This window comes from Dermacentor andersoni, chromosome 11 (genome assembly GCF_023375885.2).
Source record: "Dermacentor andersoni chromosome 11, qqDerAnde1_hic_scaffold, whole genome shotgun sequence".
NCBI lineage: Eukaryota > Metazoa > Arthropoda > Arachnida > Ixodida > Ixodidae > Dermacentor > Dermacentor andersoni.
In genome coordinates this window covers 100936214-100955721 of record NC_092824.1, presented here as the reverse complement: position 1 = coordinate 100955721, position 19508 = coordinate 100936214, and the positions used below count along the sequence as shown (strand labels likewise).

At 43.3% G+C, this 19508-nt stretch overlaps 1 protein-coding gene across 1 annotated transcript in view; it reads left to right on the top strand.

Moving 5' to 3' along the window:
* The window catches only part of LOC126539174 (neprilysin-1-like), a 32890-nt gene extending 17267 nt beyond the window's left edge, over positions 1-15623 (top strand). Inside the window, exons 6-10 of the mRNA XM_055075120.1 lie at positions 4372-4502; positions 4577-4802; positions 8635-8733; positions 13442-13519; positions 15507-15623. Coding sequence (XP_054931095.1) covers positions 4372-4502; positions 4577-4802; positions 8635-8733; positions 13442-13519; positions 15507-15623 — 651 coding nt within the window. The remainder of the gene's footprint in view (positions 1-4371; positions 4503-4576; positions 4803-8634; positions 8734-13441; positions 13520-15506) is intronic.
* The last annotated feature ends 3885 nt before the right edge of the window (positions 15624-19508 follow it).

The window sequence follows — 19508 nt, the reverse complement described above, 5'->3', positions numbered from 1 at the left end:
GTACCAGTGTCTTCCGTTCTCTCCTCAAGTCTAGGCTAATTCGAGCTCTTACCATCCTACGGTCACTGCAGCGCACCTTGCCGAGCACGTCCACATCTTGTATGATGCCAGGGTTAGCGTAGAGCATAAAGTCTATTTCATTTCTAGTCTCGTCATTCGGGCTCCTCCACGTCCACTTTCGGCTATACTGCTTGCGGGAGAAGTTATTCATTATCCGCATATTATTCTGTTCTGGAAACTCTACTAATAACTCTCCCCTGCTATTCCTAGAGCCTATGCCACATTCCCCCACTAACTTGCGTCCAGCCTGCTTCTTGAATACCGTCGCATTGAAATCGCCAATCAGTATAGTGTATTTTGCTTTGACTTGACCCGTCTTTACGTCTTCATAGAAGCTTTGGGCTTCCTGGTCATCATGACTGGATGAAGGGGCGTAGACCTGTACGACCTTCAATTTGTACCTCTTATAAGTTTCTCAACAAGACCTGCCAGCCTCTCGTTAATGCTATAGAATTCGTGTATGTTACCAGCTATATTCTTATTAATCAGGAATCGGACTCCTAGTTCTCGTCTCTCCGCTAAGCCCCGGTAGCACAGGACGTGCCCGCTCTTTAGCACTGTATATAGTTCTTTTGTCTTCCTAATTTCACTGAGTCCGATTATGTCCAATTTAGTGCCCTCTAATTCCTCCAATATCGAATACTCAATCCAATATCGCATACTCGAATAGTTTTCGAACAATGAAGAACTTTTAGTTGATATTATGACACAATGATCGCACATTGGTACCACTAGAACGTTTCTGTCATTGGATTGAACATTATGAAGCACTGCCTATTAAAAGCACAAATGGAGCATCAGGACCCAATAAGCCGTTTGCTTGCACAGCCAGTACTCTTTGTAGAGTGTGGATGATTGCGGTAGCCGTTAAGGTGTGATTGCCTGAGAAATGTGCCTGCACCTCTGCGTAATAACTCAGGTTTTATACCTACTAGCTATAGCCACGGGAATCGAGTTTATTGTAAGTTTGCTCAACTTTTCGTTTGATTTCTTTGATACAGTTTGCATTTTCAAATATTCGATAACCGTTAAAGTATATTATTATTTACAAATAGTGAATTTTCTATTCGAAGCCCGAATCAAATATGAGGCGTACCAAGTTTCAACCGTTTATCTAATGTCGCACGAAAAAAATATCCCGATTATTACTAAGAGAAAATAAGGCCTCATGCTAAAATGCGAGCTTTCTAGTAACGCATACTATATCATTGTCTCTCCAAAACAAACGGTACTATATGAGAAATTTGATTTACACTAGTTACACCATCTTATGACCGTTATTTGCTTATTCATAATTCTGAGTGGTCTGTTTATTCTTCATGGTAAATAGCTTTGCAATTGCAGCCATCTCTTCATTGCCCAGACCATTCACAATGGCTTTGTTAATGACTGTGAATGTTCTAGCACAATTTCTGAATTGTTAGGCTGACTTGTGATGCAAGCAGTATACTTCACACAATCACTTGAGGACACTGCGTTAATTTCTAATTAAGTGAAGGAATTTGACGTCTGTGTTAATATACAATGCACAGTGCGAATTCCTGTGCTCACAAATTCCGAAAGTTTATTTTTCGCGCTTCCGAGTAAAGGACGCAATTCATGCAAGAGACTTTCTCGAGCAGGCACCGCAAAGTATAACATCAACACGAACATCCGAATGAAATTCCGAAAGCGTTTTGTTTTATTTAGTTCCAGAAGCATGGGTCTTCGTACATGCTTCTATGGCTGTCTTCATTTTCATCTCGCCCTCGGTAATCTCTGATTTGAATTGAATTCTGGTGTTTGACGCATCAAAGCCACAACATGATTATAAGGCACGCTGTAGATGGAAACTCTTGTTTAATTTTGATCACCAGGAGATCTTTAATGCGTCTCCGATCCTCAATAATCTCCTAAACAGCAAGTTGCAATATATATGTACACATTTGCCTGACCGAATCACGCCTCTACTCTCTAACGAGCACGCGGGATCTGGTACTTTGCCACACCCCAAAATTTCTCCTTACGCAAAATTTTTGTTCCTCGTGACCGTATATGCATATAAAAACAAGTTTTGCTGTTTTCAAAGGCATGCGTTTATTGACAGATGCGTCATTCATGAGGAGAAGAAAGATGGGTAACACTGCATGACGTCATGGTGAACTACATTCACTAAACGGATGAGAACAAGACACAACAAGAAAGCCAGACGAGCTCTGACTTAAAAGCTGACGTTTATGGCAAAAGAGAAGCACGGTTAAAGCGTTGTGAGAAAGAAAAAAGATCATCTGGAAAAAAAGCTTGCAGATCATATGCACTGTGGGAATTAATTTAAGCGAAGCTCTCATGAGCCAACAACATCGGCGGAACATCCTGATAACAAAGGTGCAGGAGTTTCGGGCGATGAACTCGTCCCATAATCAGCGCTCAGTGGTCATCAGCGGTGGTGGCGAACACTGAAGAACAAAGGTAAAATTTCCTTTGACACTATAACCCTTGCGAGACACCACGTGTCTCTGCATCGGACGCGTTGAAGTAGCAGGCCGAAAATATTCATGGCACAGTGCGAAGATAGCGACATTGGCACAGCGGCACAAACGCTGTAAGCACTAACCGCACTAAGCGCGTTTGTCGCGAGCGAAAACGCGACGCGACGCTGCGTCTAGCGCTCTCGAAGCCGCCGGCACGAGGGCATCCGCATTCCCCACCATGACCTCCGAGATCACCGCTGCGCGCGTTGTCCGCAAGAATCGAACGGCGGTACTGCCCGCACCGAGGCAGTACTGTCAATACCTGCACAATACTGCACACAACGATGGTGGTGTTCTTCGTCCGTGATTGCCTCTAGTGATGTGCGGAATGCGACACTGTCTGGTGATGTTGCAGAGAATCGAGCATTGTATCACGGGGCTGAACTCTCCCCTCTCATTGGTGGAAGCACTCACGGCATTACGACGCTGGTGGTTCTTGATGTTCGAGTAACGACAGCTCCCACTCGCAGAATCTGTGGGGACACTCGACTGTATTGCGCCCCCTTATGTTATTTTTCCCGCGTGGCTCTCGTATCTCCTGCAATCCAGCTCGACCACGAAGCCAAGCTCCACCGGCTGTCGGCGTAGCTGCAGAATAGTAAGAGAGATCGTGCCACTGTTGCGCTGCTAACGCCAGCTCACGATGGCGTTACTGTACTCGCGGACAACTTTCTGTGGCTGTGAAGGGAAAGCTACGGAGGCAAAACACGCACAAGTGAGAGCACTTCTGAAAAGAGTCCGGCGTTTTCATTCTCGTCAGTTTAGGCTGGCGAAGAGAAAACATACAACCTCATTATTAACAATTAAATAAGACAAAACACAACACTGAATTAAAAAGTTTACTTATTTGGCGAATTTTCCCTTCAACGTCTGGTGAAAGGCACTTCGCTCGTGGAAGCTACGTTGATTCGGCGTGTATTCCGAGCAATAAAAAGCATTGTCAAACGTTGCCGGACTACTTAGCGCGGTAACAAACGTGCAGAGGTTCGGCTTTCGTAGCTTTCCCTTCATAGCCACAGAAAGTTGGCCGCCAGTATAATGAGATTACCCGCACGCAAAAGCGAGTAGCCTCTTCCTCTGTATTTGGCTCAGCAGGGTGTGGTGACGGTTCGCAAATAAAATTTATTGCAACTGCAAAGCTTTCATTCTGAGAAACTCGTACATGTTTCCTTTGTAACCACGTATAAACTGCTATAGTCCGGTGAATGACAATTGTCTGTTTCATGAATCTTTCTACACCTTGCGGGCTTCCAGAAAACTGATTTGTCATACTTTTCCTGGCAACTGATGTTTGTTTCTCAGCAGCGGTTTACATGTACCTTTCGTTTGTAATAAACGTAATTTTGTAGTCCGGACACATTCGGTTTACTTCTTGACCTGTGTTTTCGTCTGTTTTGGGCTGTTTAGTCAATCATGATGTCTGTGTAAGTCGGGGGAGGCCACGGGTCGTTTAAATAGAGGAGACACTCAAACTACAAAGTATTCAAACTTCGGTAATGCTGCTTAGATGTGCAAATTCCACCCAAAATAACAATAGATACCCACAAGTATCGGCATCTGATGGCACTTGCACTACCGCTTCTGCGATGTGGATTATCTCTATGCGCATGTTCGGGTTGCATCGAATAAATTTATGTATGACTGTTGCTTGATAAACGGTCATTAAAAGTAAACTGTGTAATGAAAAACCGTAATTTTATAGAATACTCACCATCACTGAGTAATCAAATTTTCTGCAGCGTAGTTGTATCATTAAGCTTGTGATAAAAAAAGTGATTGTAAAGCATTTCCTTTTCCTCAGATTCCACTGCTGAATATGCTGAATAAACAGTTTTCTAAGGTGAACATTACGTTAAGAGAAGAAGAAACAGTAGAACTCTACGCTAAGGAGTACTACAGTAAATTAGACGAATTCCTCAAATGCGCTGACTGGTGAGTGATCAAAATTTCACATCCTTCCATATGAGCATTTAAAGTGAATGTGAAATCCTGACATGTATTTACAGCAACACTCTATTCAACTTCGCTGGATTGCGAGAGATTCTCAGTTGGGCTGCGCGTGCCTCGGGCAGTTTCCGCAATGCTTCATTCGAGCTGGACAAAGCGTCTTCAGGAGTCCAAGTCGAGAAGGCCAGATGGAAAACGTGTGTCGACACAATGAACCAAATGATGCAAGAGATCGTCGGCTACCTCTACGTCCTGGAAAATTTCCGCCAGGAAGCTAAGCTAGAGGTAACCGCCCACTCGTTTACTAAACCCTGTGACGTTTTCGCTAAAACTGTGATGCCATTATCACATAGCAACTTCTTCAACATTACTCCGTGCAACTTCCTATGGAGAAGAACAAGACAGAAATTTATGGGAAGATGGAATCCCGAAGTGAATAACTTATTAACCGGGGTCGAGCAAGGAATGTCGTTAGAACCTACCAACATTCTCTGGAAAAAGAATAGCAAAGGCAATTACGAGAACGACCAAGACATTGTTGCTTCGACGAGCGACATTTCTTGTTCAGCCACTGTTAATCACTTGAAGCCTCGGTCTCCCTAAACGACTGGCCTATTTAATGAAAAACAGTGCAGGGTGAAAAGAAATACTATTCAAGACGGTGCAGGGCAAAATAAAGAACTAAAAAACAACCAAGGCCGAAAAAGAAAACGCTCTGATATACGGTGCCATATGGTTAGTAAGAGACAACTGTATGCTAGAAAAATAAGGCAATGCAGTGCAGATTAAAAAAAAATCAATGAAAGACAATGCATAGCACAAAAAAAAAAACAATCAGACAGTGAAGTGTAGAAAAAGAACAAGAACAAAGGCAGTGCATGCCGAAAATGAAAATGAAATATAGTGCAGAGTGAATAAACGATGGGAAAGTTCAGGGCAAAAAACAAGAACAATGCAATACAAGGCAGAGCGAAAGAAGCTAAACTAGTGCGGGGTGAAAAAAACGAAAATAAAGCCAATGCACGGCGACAGTAACGCTGAAATACGGTAAGATGAACAACTATTAAAGACAACGCAGGGTCACAAGTTGAGTAACTTTAGCATACGCCAAAGAAGATGAACGCGAAAGCCTGCGTGCTCACAAGACATTCATTACATTACTTGATATTTACATTGGAATGCGTTGTTAATTCCCATTTCATTCCTCGCGCCAAAGTTCGTGGATTCTAGTGCCTCAATTAACTTCACCCTAATTCACACCAAAGGTCGTGGGTTTCACTCTCACCAAAGGTTGACGGTTCACCTCTAACCAAAGGTCGTGCGTTCGAGAGTCTCAATTACCTCTGTGTGATATAATGGTGCCTTCATTAACTTCACCTTAATGAACATTAAAATAGTAGGTTCGACTTTCGTCCTTCACGATGTCAATTGGAATCCAACTTGGAGATAATGCCGGTTTGCCCACATCTCGATGTTGGGTCGTGTGTTTGTGTGCCTTAATTAACAACTAAGGTAGTGAGTTCTACTGTTGAACTTCACGATGTCAATTGGAATCCAACTTGGAGATATGGCCGGTTCGCCCATGTCTCCAAGTGGGTTCGACTCCTACCAAAGGTCGTGGGAGCGAGTGCCCTAATTAACGATATCTTAATTGATTATGCATTAATTAATGTGCCTTAATATCAAATGTCGAAATCCGCATGCCTTAATTAACTATACTTTAATTACCACGCAAGTTCTTGGGTTCCAATACCTTAATTAAGTGTATCTTAACTATCTATACTTTAAATAACTTCGCCTTAATTAACACCGAATGTCGCGATTTCTACTCCCACCGAAGGTCGAGGGTTCGTAGCCTTTTCGAACCTTAGCGTGGTGGTCATGCCAACGCCGGATATTCCGCCTCATAAGCTATAAATGCTTTCGCATTAAAAAAAGCAATGTACAGTGCAGAGCCTCTCGGGAAGAGCCGCGAACCGAAAGACACAGACTGAGCAGATGCATCACAAGAATGCACCAACAAGCAAGAAGAACATTCCCGCCACCACACAATGACCTAAACAAGGAACATGCAATGGCCCTAGGGTACACTACAAACAAATACCTTCCCGGACCCGTTTAACCCTGAACGGGTATTTCCTGAAGTACACAAAGAAGCCACATGAAAGGTATTCAAACAGGACGCAGCTACACTCAAACATGTGCTATGGGAATACAATGCCCAACGCGAAAGCGAGTTTAACTCCGAGACCCTATCGCTGAGGTGGGCCGCTGCTCTGCGCAGCTCCGAGCTCGGCGACCAACTCTGGGCCGTCGAACGGGCTCGCGAGGCGGTGCTCAGACAAGATCTCGACTGACGGGCTTTATTTTCGACGTCCCGGCGTGGGAGACCTGAGCCCAGGTCACCGAAAACCGGCAGGACAATTCAATAAAGTTATTGCCAACCAGCCAACAGTGCGCACAGCGAAAAAAAAAAAGTCAGGGCAGGGTGAGAAGATCACTGACTTGTAATTCTAATGCAGGGTGAATAAACAATCAAAGAAAGCCCAGGGCGACAAAAACAATGACAGACAGCGCAGCGCAATAAAAAAGACACTGTAGAAACGTCGCAGTATGAAAAACAGTGAGAACGGTGCAGGGCGAAAAAACAACTCAAATACAGGACAGGGCGAATTAGCAATGAAAGACAGCGCGAATTGTTATGAAAGATGAAGAGCAGCGCAGAGCAAAAGAAAACACTGAAATGCAGTGGAGGAAAAAAATTGCAGGGCGTAAGGAACAACAAAAACAGTGAAGCCGAAACATACATTAAAAATACAGCACAGGCACAAAAGAGTGAAATTCAATGCAGAGAGATAAAATGGTGAGAACAGTGCTAGGCGAAAAGCACACAACCGAGGGTTAACAAAACACGAAAATACTGTGCAGGATGTTTATTTTTGCTGGTATGGCGTTTGATGACGGTAGATGACATGGGACACATAGGGTTTATATAATCTCTAACCTTCCGAATAAACTTTCAGACCAGCTGCCTGGTCTCGCAATGTACTGTTGGTGGCAAAATGCATATTCCAGAAAATAAATAATGTTACAACTCGTGCAGGTAAAACTGTTGTTCATTTGATTCCCATAATTACTTACGGTGCTCTTCATATTTATATCCGTTTTGAGATGTTTGCAAGTCATGCACCTGGGACGAGAACAGGCATCTATGTTGACGGTACCGTGAGGCCTGTCAGCCCTGCTTCTAAAACGACAGTAGCATTCCAACCACTTGCCCCTCTATACCAACCAAACACCGCCCCGCCCTGCCCTGCGCCCCGCCTCACCACTCTCCTTTTGTTCTTTTGGGCTTCTACCGCGTTCTATTTAAAAAGTTGACTTCCGCTTGCTGGTCGCACCACTGCATTCTCCTCCTGCTTCCCCATTGAATGTGTTGAATAGTGAGCTACGCGCAAAAAAAAAATCAAAATGCTGTTAAGGAAAGCAGCTGCTGTCCGGATGAAGCAGTTGCCGTCCTCTTGGCGAAAGGTTGACTTCAGCGACATTCCTTATCCTACCACTCTTAATCACTTTCAGCTTCCATTTTCCTGTGGACCTCTCTCTTGTTTTGTATTTGTCTTGTTTTAGAGCACAAATTACTAGCAGATAAATTATCATTGCTGATGGCCACGTAAGCCACACCTCAAGTTTACGTAGGCTAATTGTCCTAAATCAGAAGTTGAGCATTATCCTATAAAAACAGAGTTGTCATGCTGGTTCCACGTTTCCCTTTCCCCTATTGTTTCTCTGCGTAAAGCGTTAAGGTGAATTTCTGTAATTAAAGGTGCAATATTCATTACCCTATAAAGGCCTAAGTCTGGATACATTGTGTAATCAAGCAAAAAAGCAACGTAGAGAATAATTCCATCCCGTAGATTCTACAGCGCTTATTTTTTATAAGAAAAAGGTTCAGCGAAGAAAATAATGAGCACTGTAATGCTGCGTTTTAATATCGCATGTAGTATAACTCATCAAGCATGTCATATGCTCCTCATACATTGTGAACAGTTGCGTTCGCCTCAAGAATTATTATCAGTGTGCCGCCAAAATATGGCTGAACACTGTGCTTTCACAGGTGGAAGACCTTGTCAGCAGGCTCATGACCACGTTCAACGAAACAATTCAAAAGAACGACTGGATGGACAATCAAACTCGATCTGCTGCACAAGACAAGGTACAGTGACAACATTCTATATATATATATATATATATATATATATATATATATATATATATATATATATATATATATATATATATATATGTATATATATATATATATATATATGTGTGTGTGTGTGTTTGTGTGTGTGTGTGTGTGTGTGTGTGTGTGTGTGTGTGTGTGTGTGTGTGTGTGTGTGTGTGTGTGTGTGTGTGTGTGTGTGTGTGTGTGCGTGCGTGTGTGTGTGTGTGTGTGTGTGTGTGCAGTACATAATTGCAGGAAGCACAATCCAGCTGTTCCTTCCACTGACTTTCGTTTTTTGTCTAGCCTTACTTCGGATGTGTTTTTTGAAAGACAATGTGAGATTTAGGAATAAATATCGGGATTTCACAATCTGCCGAACAGAGCCCAGCTGCCGTCATTTCTAACTGCAAAATATGCTTGCGAAATCTTCTAACTGATTCAAGGCTCTCAAAAGAAAGCATTAACACACAGTGCTCCGAGTTTGGGTTCACTAAAGTATATTGAAGAGTCATTTTAATGGTGTACAAGCCAGTCCTGTTTACCCGACTATTACATGCCTTGAATCGTTGGGCTTCGCTACATGCTGTGCCGACCGTGCTAAGCGCTGAGCTAAAATCCACCAGTGCGAAGAAGCAAAATGGTTTTTCGAACACTATCTGGCAATGCAACCGCACGATAGCAATTAGAACCTCTGAAGGTGCGGCACCGAGAGTGCTGAGAAAAAAGTTAAGTGTTTGTAAAACTCATATAAAAATCTCAATTTAGCCAAAACACCGACGTTCAAGAATGCAGAGATAACCTAATAAACTATTATTCATCTAAGACACTAGTTGCAGAGACAGTTATTACATGTGATACTGTTTAGAGTAAAGGGTCCCAAAACACAAATAGGCAGGGCCGGTGTATACCTTCTGTAAGCTTTTTAAAATATAGCAGCAATCCTGTAGTGCGCGGTCCACTGCTCTCGAATGTTTTCGTCGCTACACATGTCATATAAAGCATGACATTTCAAGCGGACGCCACTTAAGCTACCATACAGCTACTTAAGTAGCCATTTGAATTAAATCTATTCGTATTGTTATATATATACGATACACACACACGTGCATATATATATATATATATATATATATATATATATATATATATATATATATATATATATATATATATGTATATATGAACGTTTTAAGTAAAGCAACAGAATTGGTAAAGAGTCCCTTTTGATTTCGATATAGTTGTTCAAATAATAATGTTTTCCAGTGCCAGATAGAATACCAAACTTCAATTACCGCATCAAACAAATTCATTATGCAAGAACATGGGATTGTGGTGTAACTGGTCAGCACGCGAGCCACTTTGCTGCTAGTTTGCGCGTGGATATACAAAAGGTCCAGCTATGAAAGTCTGCTGGACAGGGGACATACTGACTCGTTGAATGCACGCACAATGCCGGCCCTGCAACTAGTCAATGATACGGCCACAATGCAAGAACAGTGGAGCAAACGGCGCGAGCAGCATCACACATCGCCAATTAGGTTTGGTACGGGCGAGTCACAATAGCAGATCCACGGCAGAAAGTAATGGACAGCATAATGTCGCATGCAGTTACCAGAGGGCACTGTGGCGCTAATGTCTATGAGAGCTGCAAGCAGGGCGGTTCATCCAATATGGTAATGATGGTAGTGACGTATAAACGCTTTCCGAAAAGCAGTAAATTTGGTAAAGAGTCCCTTTCCATTGTGACTATACATTTGTCTAAACTTCGTCCAGATATTAAACGGCTTCATTACCTTCTAAACTTATGATTATCGTCAATGCACTGCGCTAGAAATATTAAATAAACAACATTAATTTCCTCAACGGCACGATTCGAACACATGACCTCTAACACAAAGCCCGATTTTCAAGCCAAGGACACATGGACAGTGGAACCAATTCAAATAGCAGCGATTATGCGTGGTCGCAAACTCTTATTGCCATCGGAATAAAAAAGTAGATTTCCGTGAAAGCTAGGCCGACGAAGGCAGATAAAGCCCGCAAATCAGACATATCCATGTACTTACCACCATTCCCATTCCCATGATGACTGCAAGAGCACTACGACAGATTTCCCTCTAGTAATTATTCTCGGAACCATTACGGTGGAATTACGACAAAAACCAAACTCAAGCAAGATACGGAGACACAGACTTGGTATCCAACAAGATAGCTTGAATCACGCATCATACATTTAGAGATTGTGGGGAGGAAAAGCTCAAGAGAACGAGAGAGAGAGAGAGAGTTATTTACAGAAAGGCAGAGAACTCAGAAAGGTATCAAGTTTGTAAAAGAAACAAAAGAAAAAGGAAGAAAAGATACAGCAACGCGTGTCTGTAGCATGCACAGTCACCTACTCTACCCTCGTGATCTATAAAAAAAATTCAGCGTCTTCTCAGTAACGTTTACTGGACGCCAGCTTACGCGCAAGTCGCCCAGTTACGCTATCTCTGCTGGCAAGGTAACTTCACGACTGTAGCTAGGGGCTCGCCTTCTGGCCAAACGAATAAACTCCTGGAACAGCCTGTGCCGGCAGTCAGGAACGTTAGCGGTAAGTAGTAGAAAACTGGACACCAACCACAACAATTTTAAGTAACAGACGTATCAGCTACCGCATCGGAGCCTTGTTCGCAATGAAGGAATAGCTGGGCATTCACAAAAAAAAAAAACTGGGTGCTCAATGAAGATGAAAAAGCATGGGCATATGCATGCGTAAATGCCCATGTAACCACGCAATCACCCGTAAACGTTATAATTGTGCACTCCGAGCCCTTTCGGAGAGGCAGCACTGTGACTCGCCGAGACATTTCCTGCCGCACGTCAGAGACAGAAAGAAGTCATAAGGGAAAGGCAGGTAAGTGAACCAGGCTGAGCCCGGTAGGCTACCCTGTACTGGGGAAGGGGGAATAAGGATTGTAAGGATTAACATAAACTGCCCCTTCATACACTTCACTGCAAACCCTTTTATTGCGATGGGAATTATACGGGCGCTTCCCGTATACGTGGGCCTTGAGCACACCCCCCACGTGGACCGATACCGAAGAAAGTGCAATGCCGAGCCAAGCCGCGGCGGAGGTGAAGCAGGCGTTAAGCACTCCCCATACGTGGGCCAATCCCGAAAATGTGCAATGCCGAGCCGACCCGCGGCGGAGGTGAAGCAGGCGTGAAGCCCTCCCCATACTTTGGCCAATCCCGAAGATAGTGCAATGCCGGGCCGACCCGCGGCGGAGGTGACACAGCCGTTAAGCACTCCCCATACGTGGGCCGATCCCGAAGATAGCGCAATGCTGGGCCGACCCGCGGCGGAGGTGAAGCAGGCGTGAAGCCCTCCCCATACTTTGGCCAATCCCGAAGATAGTGCAATGCCGGGCCGACCCGCGGCGGAGGTGACACAGCCGTTAAGCATTCCCCATATGTGGGCCAATCCAGAAGATGTGCAATGCCGAGCCGACCCGCGACGGAGGTGAAGCAGGCGTTAAGCCCTCTCCATACGTTGGCCAATCCAGAAGATAGTGCAATGCAGGGCCGACCCGGGGCGCAGGTGACCCAGCCGTTAAGCACTCCCCATACGTGGGCCGATCCCGAAGATAGCGCAATGCTGGGCCGACCCGCGGCGGAGCTGAAGCAGGCGTTAAGCACTCCCCATACGTGGGCCGGTCCAGAAGATAGCGCGATGCCAGGTCGACCCACGGCGAAGGTGAAGCCGACGTTAAGTTCTTTTAGTCTTTTTTTTTTTGAAACGCAAGGGCCTTGTCTTAATAGGGTGGGTTTTTCTCAAGACATGTCGTCCGTCACCAAGGCTCGCTTATGGACGTCAAGAGATGTCCCCTCAACAAGTAGCGCCTTGCTAAAACCAGGAACCTTTTCAATAAAGACCGTTGCAATACCGCACCTGCCCGAAGTCTCGCGCTGCAGGCTCAAGAAAAAGCGGAATGAAAAAGCCTACGTTGCTCTTCCCGCAGTGGCTAAAACGCCTCGATTTGGCAGATCTTCGGAACAACGCCAACAAGGTATGTCAACAGGGCACGTGGACAGGGTACATCTCGTACAGGGAAGGATATAATAACACTTACGAAAGCAATCAAAACAAGCTAACAACCAACAGTCATAGCACTTGACGCCAACAACCTGGCCTCGGGTCTCGCACCGGAGTGATGGCAGCGTCCACAGTCCTCCTTGCTTGTTTAGCGCGATACAAGTTAGGTTTGCAAATGCGACCGAACACGTTGGCTATGCTATCCCCTGACGAACGGCAGAAGATATCTATTGACCAGATGAGGCTTCGAGAGAACGATTACACTGGCTATAGCGTTGTGTCTTGTCACCGTAGTGCTCGCTTCCTGCCACAATGTTTGTTACCGTGACCACATGGCCCGCGTGACACCGGGGAGCGGCTGACCCCCTTTCATACTTCGTAGGTTTATGTAACGCCCTTCCTTACTGAAATGCTATGTAGTAAGGCCAGTGAGCGGCGCGTTATTGGATAGCACCTAATGCAACGCCGCAGTAGCCGTCGATGGCACTGACGCGACAAGACCGCGTGTTCCCTACGGCGTCTTCCCGTGATAACTAAATTTTAAAAAAAAATAAGCCAATCTGAAAATTCAAGAGCGTTTTCATCAGATATAATAAGTTGTTCGTCATCTTGCTTTTACAGTTGGCGAAAATGGATTCGAAAATCGGATACCCCGACTGGCAACTCAACGTAACATATCTTGAGCAGCTTTACAAAGAGGTGAGTGCTCATTCGATTCGCGCATTCAGCTGGCATTTCATGCTAGTACGCCGGTACTCGAGAAAGGGCAGAAATCAGTGGAGTTAACATTGAATGAAACAAGATTAAAATATTTTGACGGCAGAAACTCACTGCGCATACGCTGTTTGACTACAGACAGTAATTGTGGCACACTCATGTATATAGTAACATGCGCATATCACGCACTGTGGGAATCGATGTAAGCGAAGCTTTCTGTGCTGTTTGCTTTCACTGACGATAATTAGCGATGATTTTGACGTTGACCGCTTAATTTTTTCAACGTTTGGTCCAACACGAAAGTGGCTGAGTCGATATTAAACAATACTTTGCTTGTACCACGGCTCTTTGTCTGCCTCCAGATGACGCAGAGGCAGGATCATGTAGCAGCTCGCTAAACAACCGTTTCCCTGTCCTCATGTGACTTTTACGAATCATACTTTCGTGACGTAAAGCTTTATTTTGACCAATCACGCGTGAGTAAGTGAACAGTTCCCTTTCAGTACAGTTCCCTTTGAGAACAGTTAAAAGATCCCAACGCATGAGTTTTATCCTGACACGGTGCGCACTGAACGATACACGTATATTTTCACAGCTTGTAAGCAAATCCTTGGAACCTCATTTGAAGCTGAATGTTATGTTAAATTCTTTCTTAATGTTACTCCTGATGTTGACTTGGACAGCATCACGACTAATCGATTTGCGACGCTAATACCATATTCCCTTGTTTATTTAGAAATCGCAGCCGGGCGCATGCGTCAGCATTATTTTCGGCGACGGTGACAGCAAACATCAAACCGATGCATGCAGTGGTTAGCAGCCGGACGTTATCATGCGACAAACACGTATTATATGCAGGCAAAGCAGACCACTTCTTATGTCGTCCAATCAATAGCAATTTAACAGTTCCACTGGATTTGCGAACATAAAGTTACGGTGCTTCCATCTGCGAAGAAGACTATAAACTAGGGAAATCACAGTACCATAGAATCGCGCCATGTACAGCCAGTTCATTCGGGTCACAGCGTTTCCTGCCCGCCAAAATTTGAAATTGAGACACCTCTGCATCTTGCGGTTTATTTGCAGATATATCAAGGGTGAAAAACATGCGATACAGAAATATATTATACTCAAATATATTACGATCGAATAGCGCGTGCTTTATCCCTACGGAGCGCCTCTGTGAGTAAACCTTGCAAGTCGAATGTATTATCAGGATTGAAGTGCTGTCTGGCCGAGTTCAAGCACTGTCTTTACTGGCGATCGCAACGACCATATAAAAATTACTAAGCTCTTTAGCTTGAGCTAAAAGACCTGACTAGAGTAAAACGGTACGTTCTTTATATAACCAAAACGTTGAGCGGGCGTTTTACTGAATGGATGCTTGAAATTTTTGTTATGGCCATGTACTGTATAAGAGGGGTTGCCGCGCCGTTTTTTGGCGGGTTTTCTGTTGTGCCATTGACGAAGGAAAATTGCTTGATTATTAAATGATTGACATGGCAGCAAAAAGTCCTTTTGGGTTTAATTGCTGCATTATTAAAACTGTGATAAAAGGTGGCGGAAATCTTTACATCATTAGGCAGTTCGCCACTACAAAAGGGACGCTCAATTGTAGGGAAAGAAAAACGCAAAAAAAGTAAGCCACTTATCACATAGACCAACATACGGAAGCAAGCAGTCCTCCAACGTATACTCAGGCTGTCATTTTCTAGTTCAAATACTGACTTTCTTCTGCGCGATGAAAAAAAATTTGTTTCAGAATAGTGGCATGTTTTTTGTTCGTCCTTTGTGTCTTTATTCGCCAGTGGGGTTCTCATAAAATCTCGGGCATCATTTCTATGAGCAACTATTTTAGTGCGCAGGAGGCCATTCTGCAAGTGTTTTTGCTTAATAATGCCGACAAAAACTGCGATGACGCTCTAGTCTTAATCGCCAGTCATCCAGCCACTGTACTTTAATCTTGCAGGTACCAAACCTGAATCTGAGCAGTTCCTTCTTGGACATGTCTTATTACATTGAGGAAAACAACGATATGCGAAAACTGCTCAAGTTACGACAGCCATATGTCAAGAGAGATGTGTAAGACACCAAGTACCTTTTCTGCATGTAGACGTCTTCGTTTGAGAAACGAGTCAGGTGCCCTGCAGCACAAAGGCCTCACAGAAGATCCGAAATTACTGTTGTTCTAGATTAAGAAAATCAACCGAAAATGCCTGTATTTGCTAATGATACATAGTGAAAACGACAAGAATTTGAAAACTGCCAAAAGATTTCACGAATAGAGCTTACTATGTTTTTTTGCAAGAACTTGATCACAGATGTAAAAAACACGCGATGAATGTTCATTTCCTGAATTTAAAATTTTGATGTTCGTTTTTGCGTTATTGCAAATATGAAGCCTAATGCAAATCTATTTCATTCTATAATGTTTTACAGTGAAATTTCTAAATGCCATAACATTCCTATGCTTCTTTTGTCTTCATTGTCTGTTGGCTTCATATGGTTGTTACTAAAAATTTCGAACACGCAACGTTCATTTTGGAACCTGTCTGAGACGAGGAGTTCGTGAGAAGGGTAACGAAATACTATACTATTAATTACGACACGTACACTTGTTTTTGTTGTCGTTCTATTCAATGTGTAATCTCATGCATTGTTTTTGTTTAGGCACTGCCAAAGTTGGTACTTCATTGTCGTGCGATGTTCCTGTTTATTTGCTGCGCAGTCCACAAGCTAGGCGGAATGAGAGAGCAGTTCATGCGAAGGAACACTGTGACACGCCGACGCAGTTATTCCACGTAGGCGATGGTGATGTATGGTGTTTGTCGAAGGAATAATGCGGAAGATAGCTGCGTGAAGGGGCTTCTATACAGCCCTCGTGTTACAATGGCACTTATCTAACGGGGAGGATCGACCAAGTATGGGCACATACCCAGGGGCATATTACGGCTACAGCCGATAAGTGCTCAAAATTGTGTTTTCTTTGCCCGTCGGTCAGTTCCGTTACGCTGAAGGCAGCCGTTGCGGTTATCGACGACACACAACTACGATTTCGCAGAGGGCAGTGACGCCTGTGCATGCATTTGGGAGGCCACAACAAGCAACACTGCATTGGGCGCATATGACGTTACTTGCAACGCATACAAATTATTTTTGAGAAGATACCGGTGTGTTTGCGCGCAATTCGTCAATGTCTTGCTTGTAAAAACTACATCGACGGCACAATGACGACGTACGTGGCAGTGATAGTGGCAAGCCTCAAACAGGGAGCATACAGAGGATAGAGAATGCGCTGAGAAGAAAGCGGTTGGTGGAAAACAACGTCGGAAGCATCGACAACGTCAATGCAAACGAAGTTATTGCAGCTACAACACCACGTCGTTTACAAAGTAGCTCAGAGGATTCATAGATGCCAAGTGCCCTGTCGACAAAAACTGGTGAGTTTGCACGAACTCACACTTGGCTTAAAGCGCAACAAACGAGGACACAAGAAGGACTACACGAGCACTACATAGCAGTACTGCAGGAAAATAAAGCAGGACTGAAAAGGGCTTCGTGAATGTTGCATGTACCTTAAGGGAAGAGGAGTTAGCCGAATTCATTAGGATGTGCAAGAGCTTCGACAATTATGCGTGTCGACGGGCACTGAGAATAGTGTGGTTTAAAGCTGAATGCTTGCAAGACGGAGAGACGTTCTTGTCGTACATACGGCAGATGAGCATTGCTCTTTTTCTGAATTATTTCTAGCTTCCCAGCACCTTATTTTTGTATAGATTCCGTACCACACAGGAACATGCAGAAGCTGTCAGATAACTAAGTTGAAAATTAATAATTTAGTATTTAACGTATCAGTGTGCAACGCGAGCCACAAAAAAATGAGCTTTTTAAGAGTTTTGTGGCCGATAAGTTTAGTATGACGAGACTACGGCATGCTGGTGGTTGAATAAGGACCACGATATTTATATGCTTGGACACTTTTTCCACCGTAGAACATGTAAACGCTTCACGGAACGTGGATGAAAACAGACGCCTCGAAAATGACATTACTACGGCCTGAAAGTTAGTTATTTGCCAGGATTTTATAGACATTTACCAGTTATAGTCATTTGCCAGGTTTTACATCATTAACAAAATTTATTAAAGAGAATATTCAAGAGAATGTGATCGTTTGGTGAGCTTATAGTTTGGCAAAGTACTCATTCGTCGGCGTGGAAACCTACGTATAATGCATTCTACGTTAGTCGCCAAATCATTAATATACAGTAAGAAGAGTAACGAGCTGAAGACGGAACCCTGCGGTTCACTGGATGATACATCAACAGTATAAGAGACAGTATTTTTTAAAGAAATGTACTGGGAACGGCCAATAAAAAAACTAGAGATCATATTAACCAGAATAGGACTTAGATATTGTAAGAAGCTTGTGTAAAACCGTTCGATAAGTCTGTGAAGATAATGTCAATTTGATAAACTATATAAATTCCAGAAATTATGTCGTTACAAAATTCTATACATTGAGCTGTAGTACTTAACCGTGACGAAAACTGTGTTGAAAATAGGGAGAATATTGTTACCATCAAGGCGTAGTGTAATATACCCATGCTATATGCGCTCCAACATTTTGTACGATAAGATGTTTGGGAGTTTGGCCTATTATTTAGGAGTGATTCTTTGTCACCTGATTTATGCAAACGATTTACTATTGTCGTTTTCTATAATTAACGATGCTTGCTAGGCGACAGCTATTCCTCGAATATAAACGTTAAGTAGGGACTACACCAAAGATAGTAACAGTGCACAAAGTAATAACAATCTCATCTGGCCCAAAACTCTTTTTCGCATCAAGGTTCAGGATCTCCTTAAGAACACCCTCCTCACAGAACAAGACATCTTAATTAAGACGACAAATAGACCGCCGATGTTAGGAGGAATGCTGAGGTTATCTATTGTGAAGGTAGATTGAAACTGTGCATTATTTGTGGCGATCAGCTGGATCAGTATTGGGTATATCGTTAACAATAAAGTTCCGACTAGAACTTACGTTAGGAAAAAGATTGTGCTCTAACATTTTCTAGAATTACATAATTTCTAGAATTAATGTAACGTAAAACTATAATACAGATGTCTGGCTTTATTAACTGTAACCAGCACTTCCTCGTTTAAAGATATAAAACTGCGCTGTAGCATGAAGGCCGCCAGCGCGTTTTTAGGCGTCTGAATATATAAATGAGACGAGACAAGTGTACAAATTCCCTAGTCATCCAAGAAAGATTTGCAATTTGTCTCTAAGTTTTTAGAGGAACAAAATTGCGACTGCACCTATAAAATATGTTGAAAAAGAACGAAGTTGAGCTGTTTAACATCGCATATTCAACTCGTTCAAAATAAATACATAATGTATCAGTAACTCAGTGGCAATCAACTCGGTGGAAGTGATGAAAAGTAGATTAAGTGAATATTGATGCAATAATGCCAAAGGAAATTGACACCTGTGCAGCTCTGTGGTCCGGCAATCGGTCTACAACTGCCAATTCGTACTCGTCATCAAAAATGCACGCACTGACGAGCGCAAGATCTTGCACTACTGTTCATCAAGCGTTGCATTTAACAATCTGCTTCATGTCAAGCGAAAGTGCCAGGTCGACGAACTCTTTGCAATAATAGGACATCGCGGCCGAAAATAGATCAACTTGGCCAATACTTACACCTGTGCACTGCTATTGTCGCTTAATATTTTAAAATTAGCACAATAGTTATGTTCGTTGTGATGATATCACAGACTGGTTGGCGATATTTCAGAGCTACTGAAGCCGTCATGGAACCACGTTTAGGTGACTCCAATAATCTGAGGCCAGGAAGGAGTGGTTAGTGAAGTGAATTCAGAAAATTTATCAGTATTCTAACATTAATATTTAAAAGCCGTGTGATACCATAAGTATCGCGACAGAGTCAACGGTAACGAGCCGAC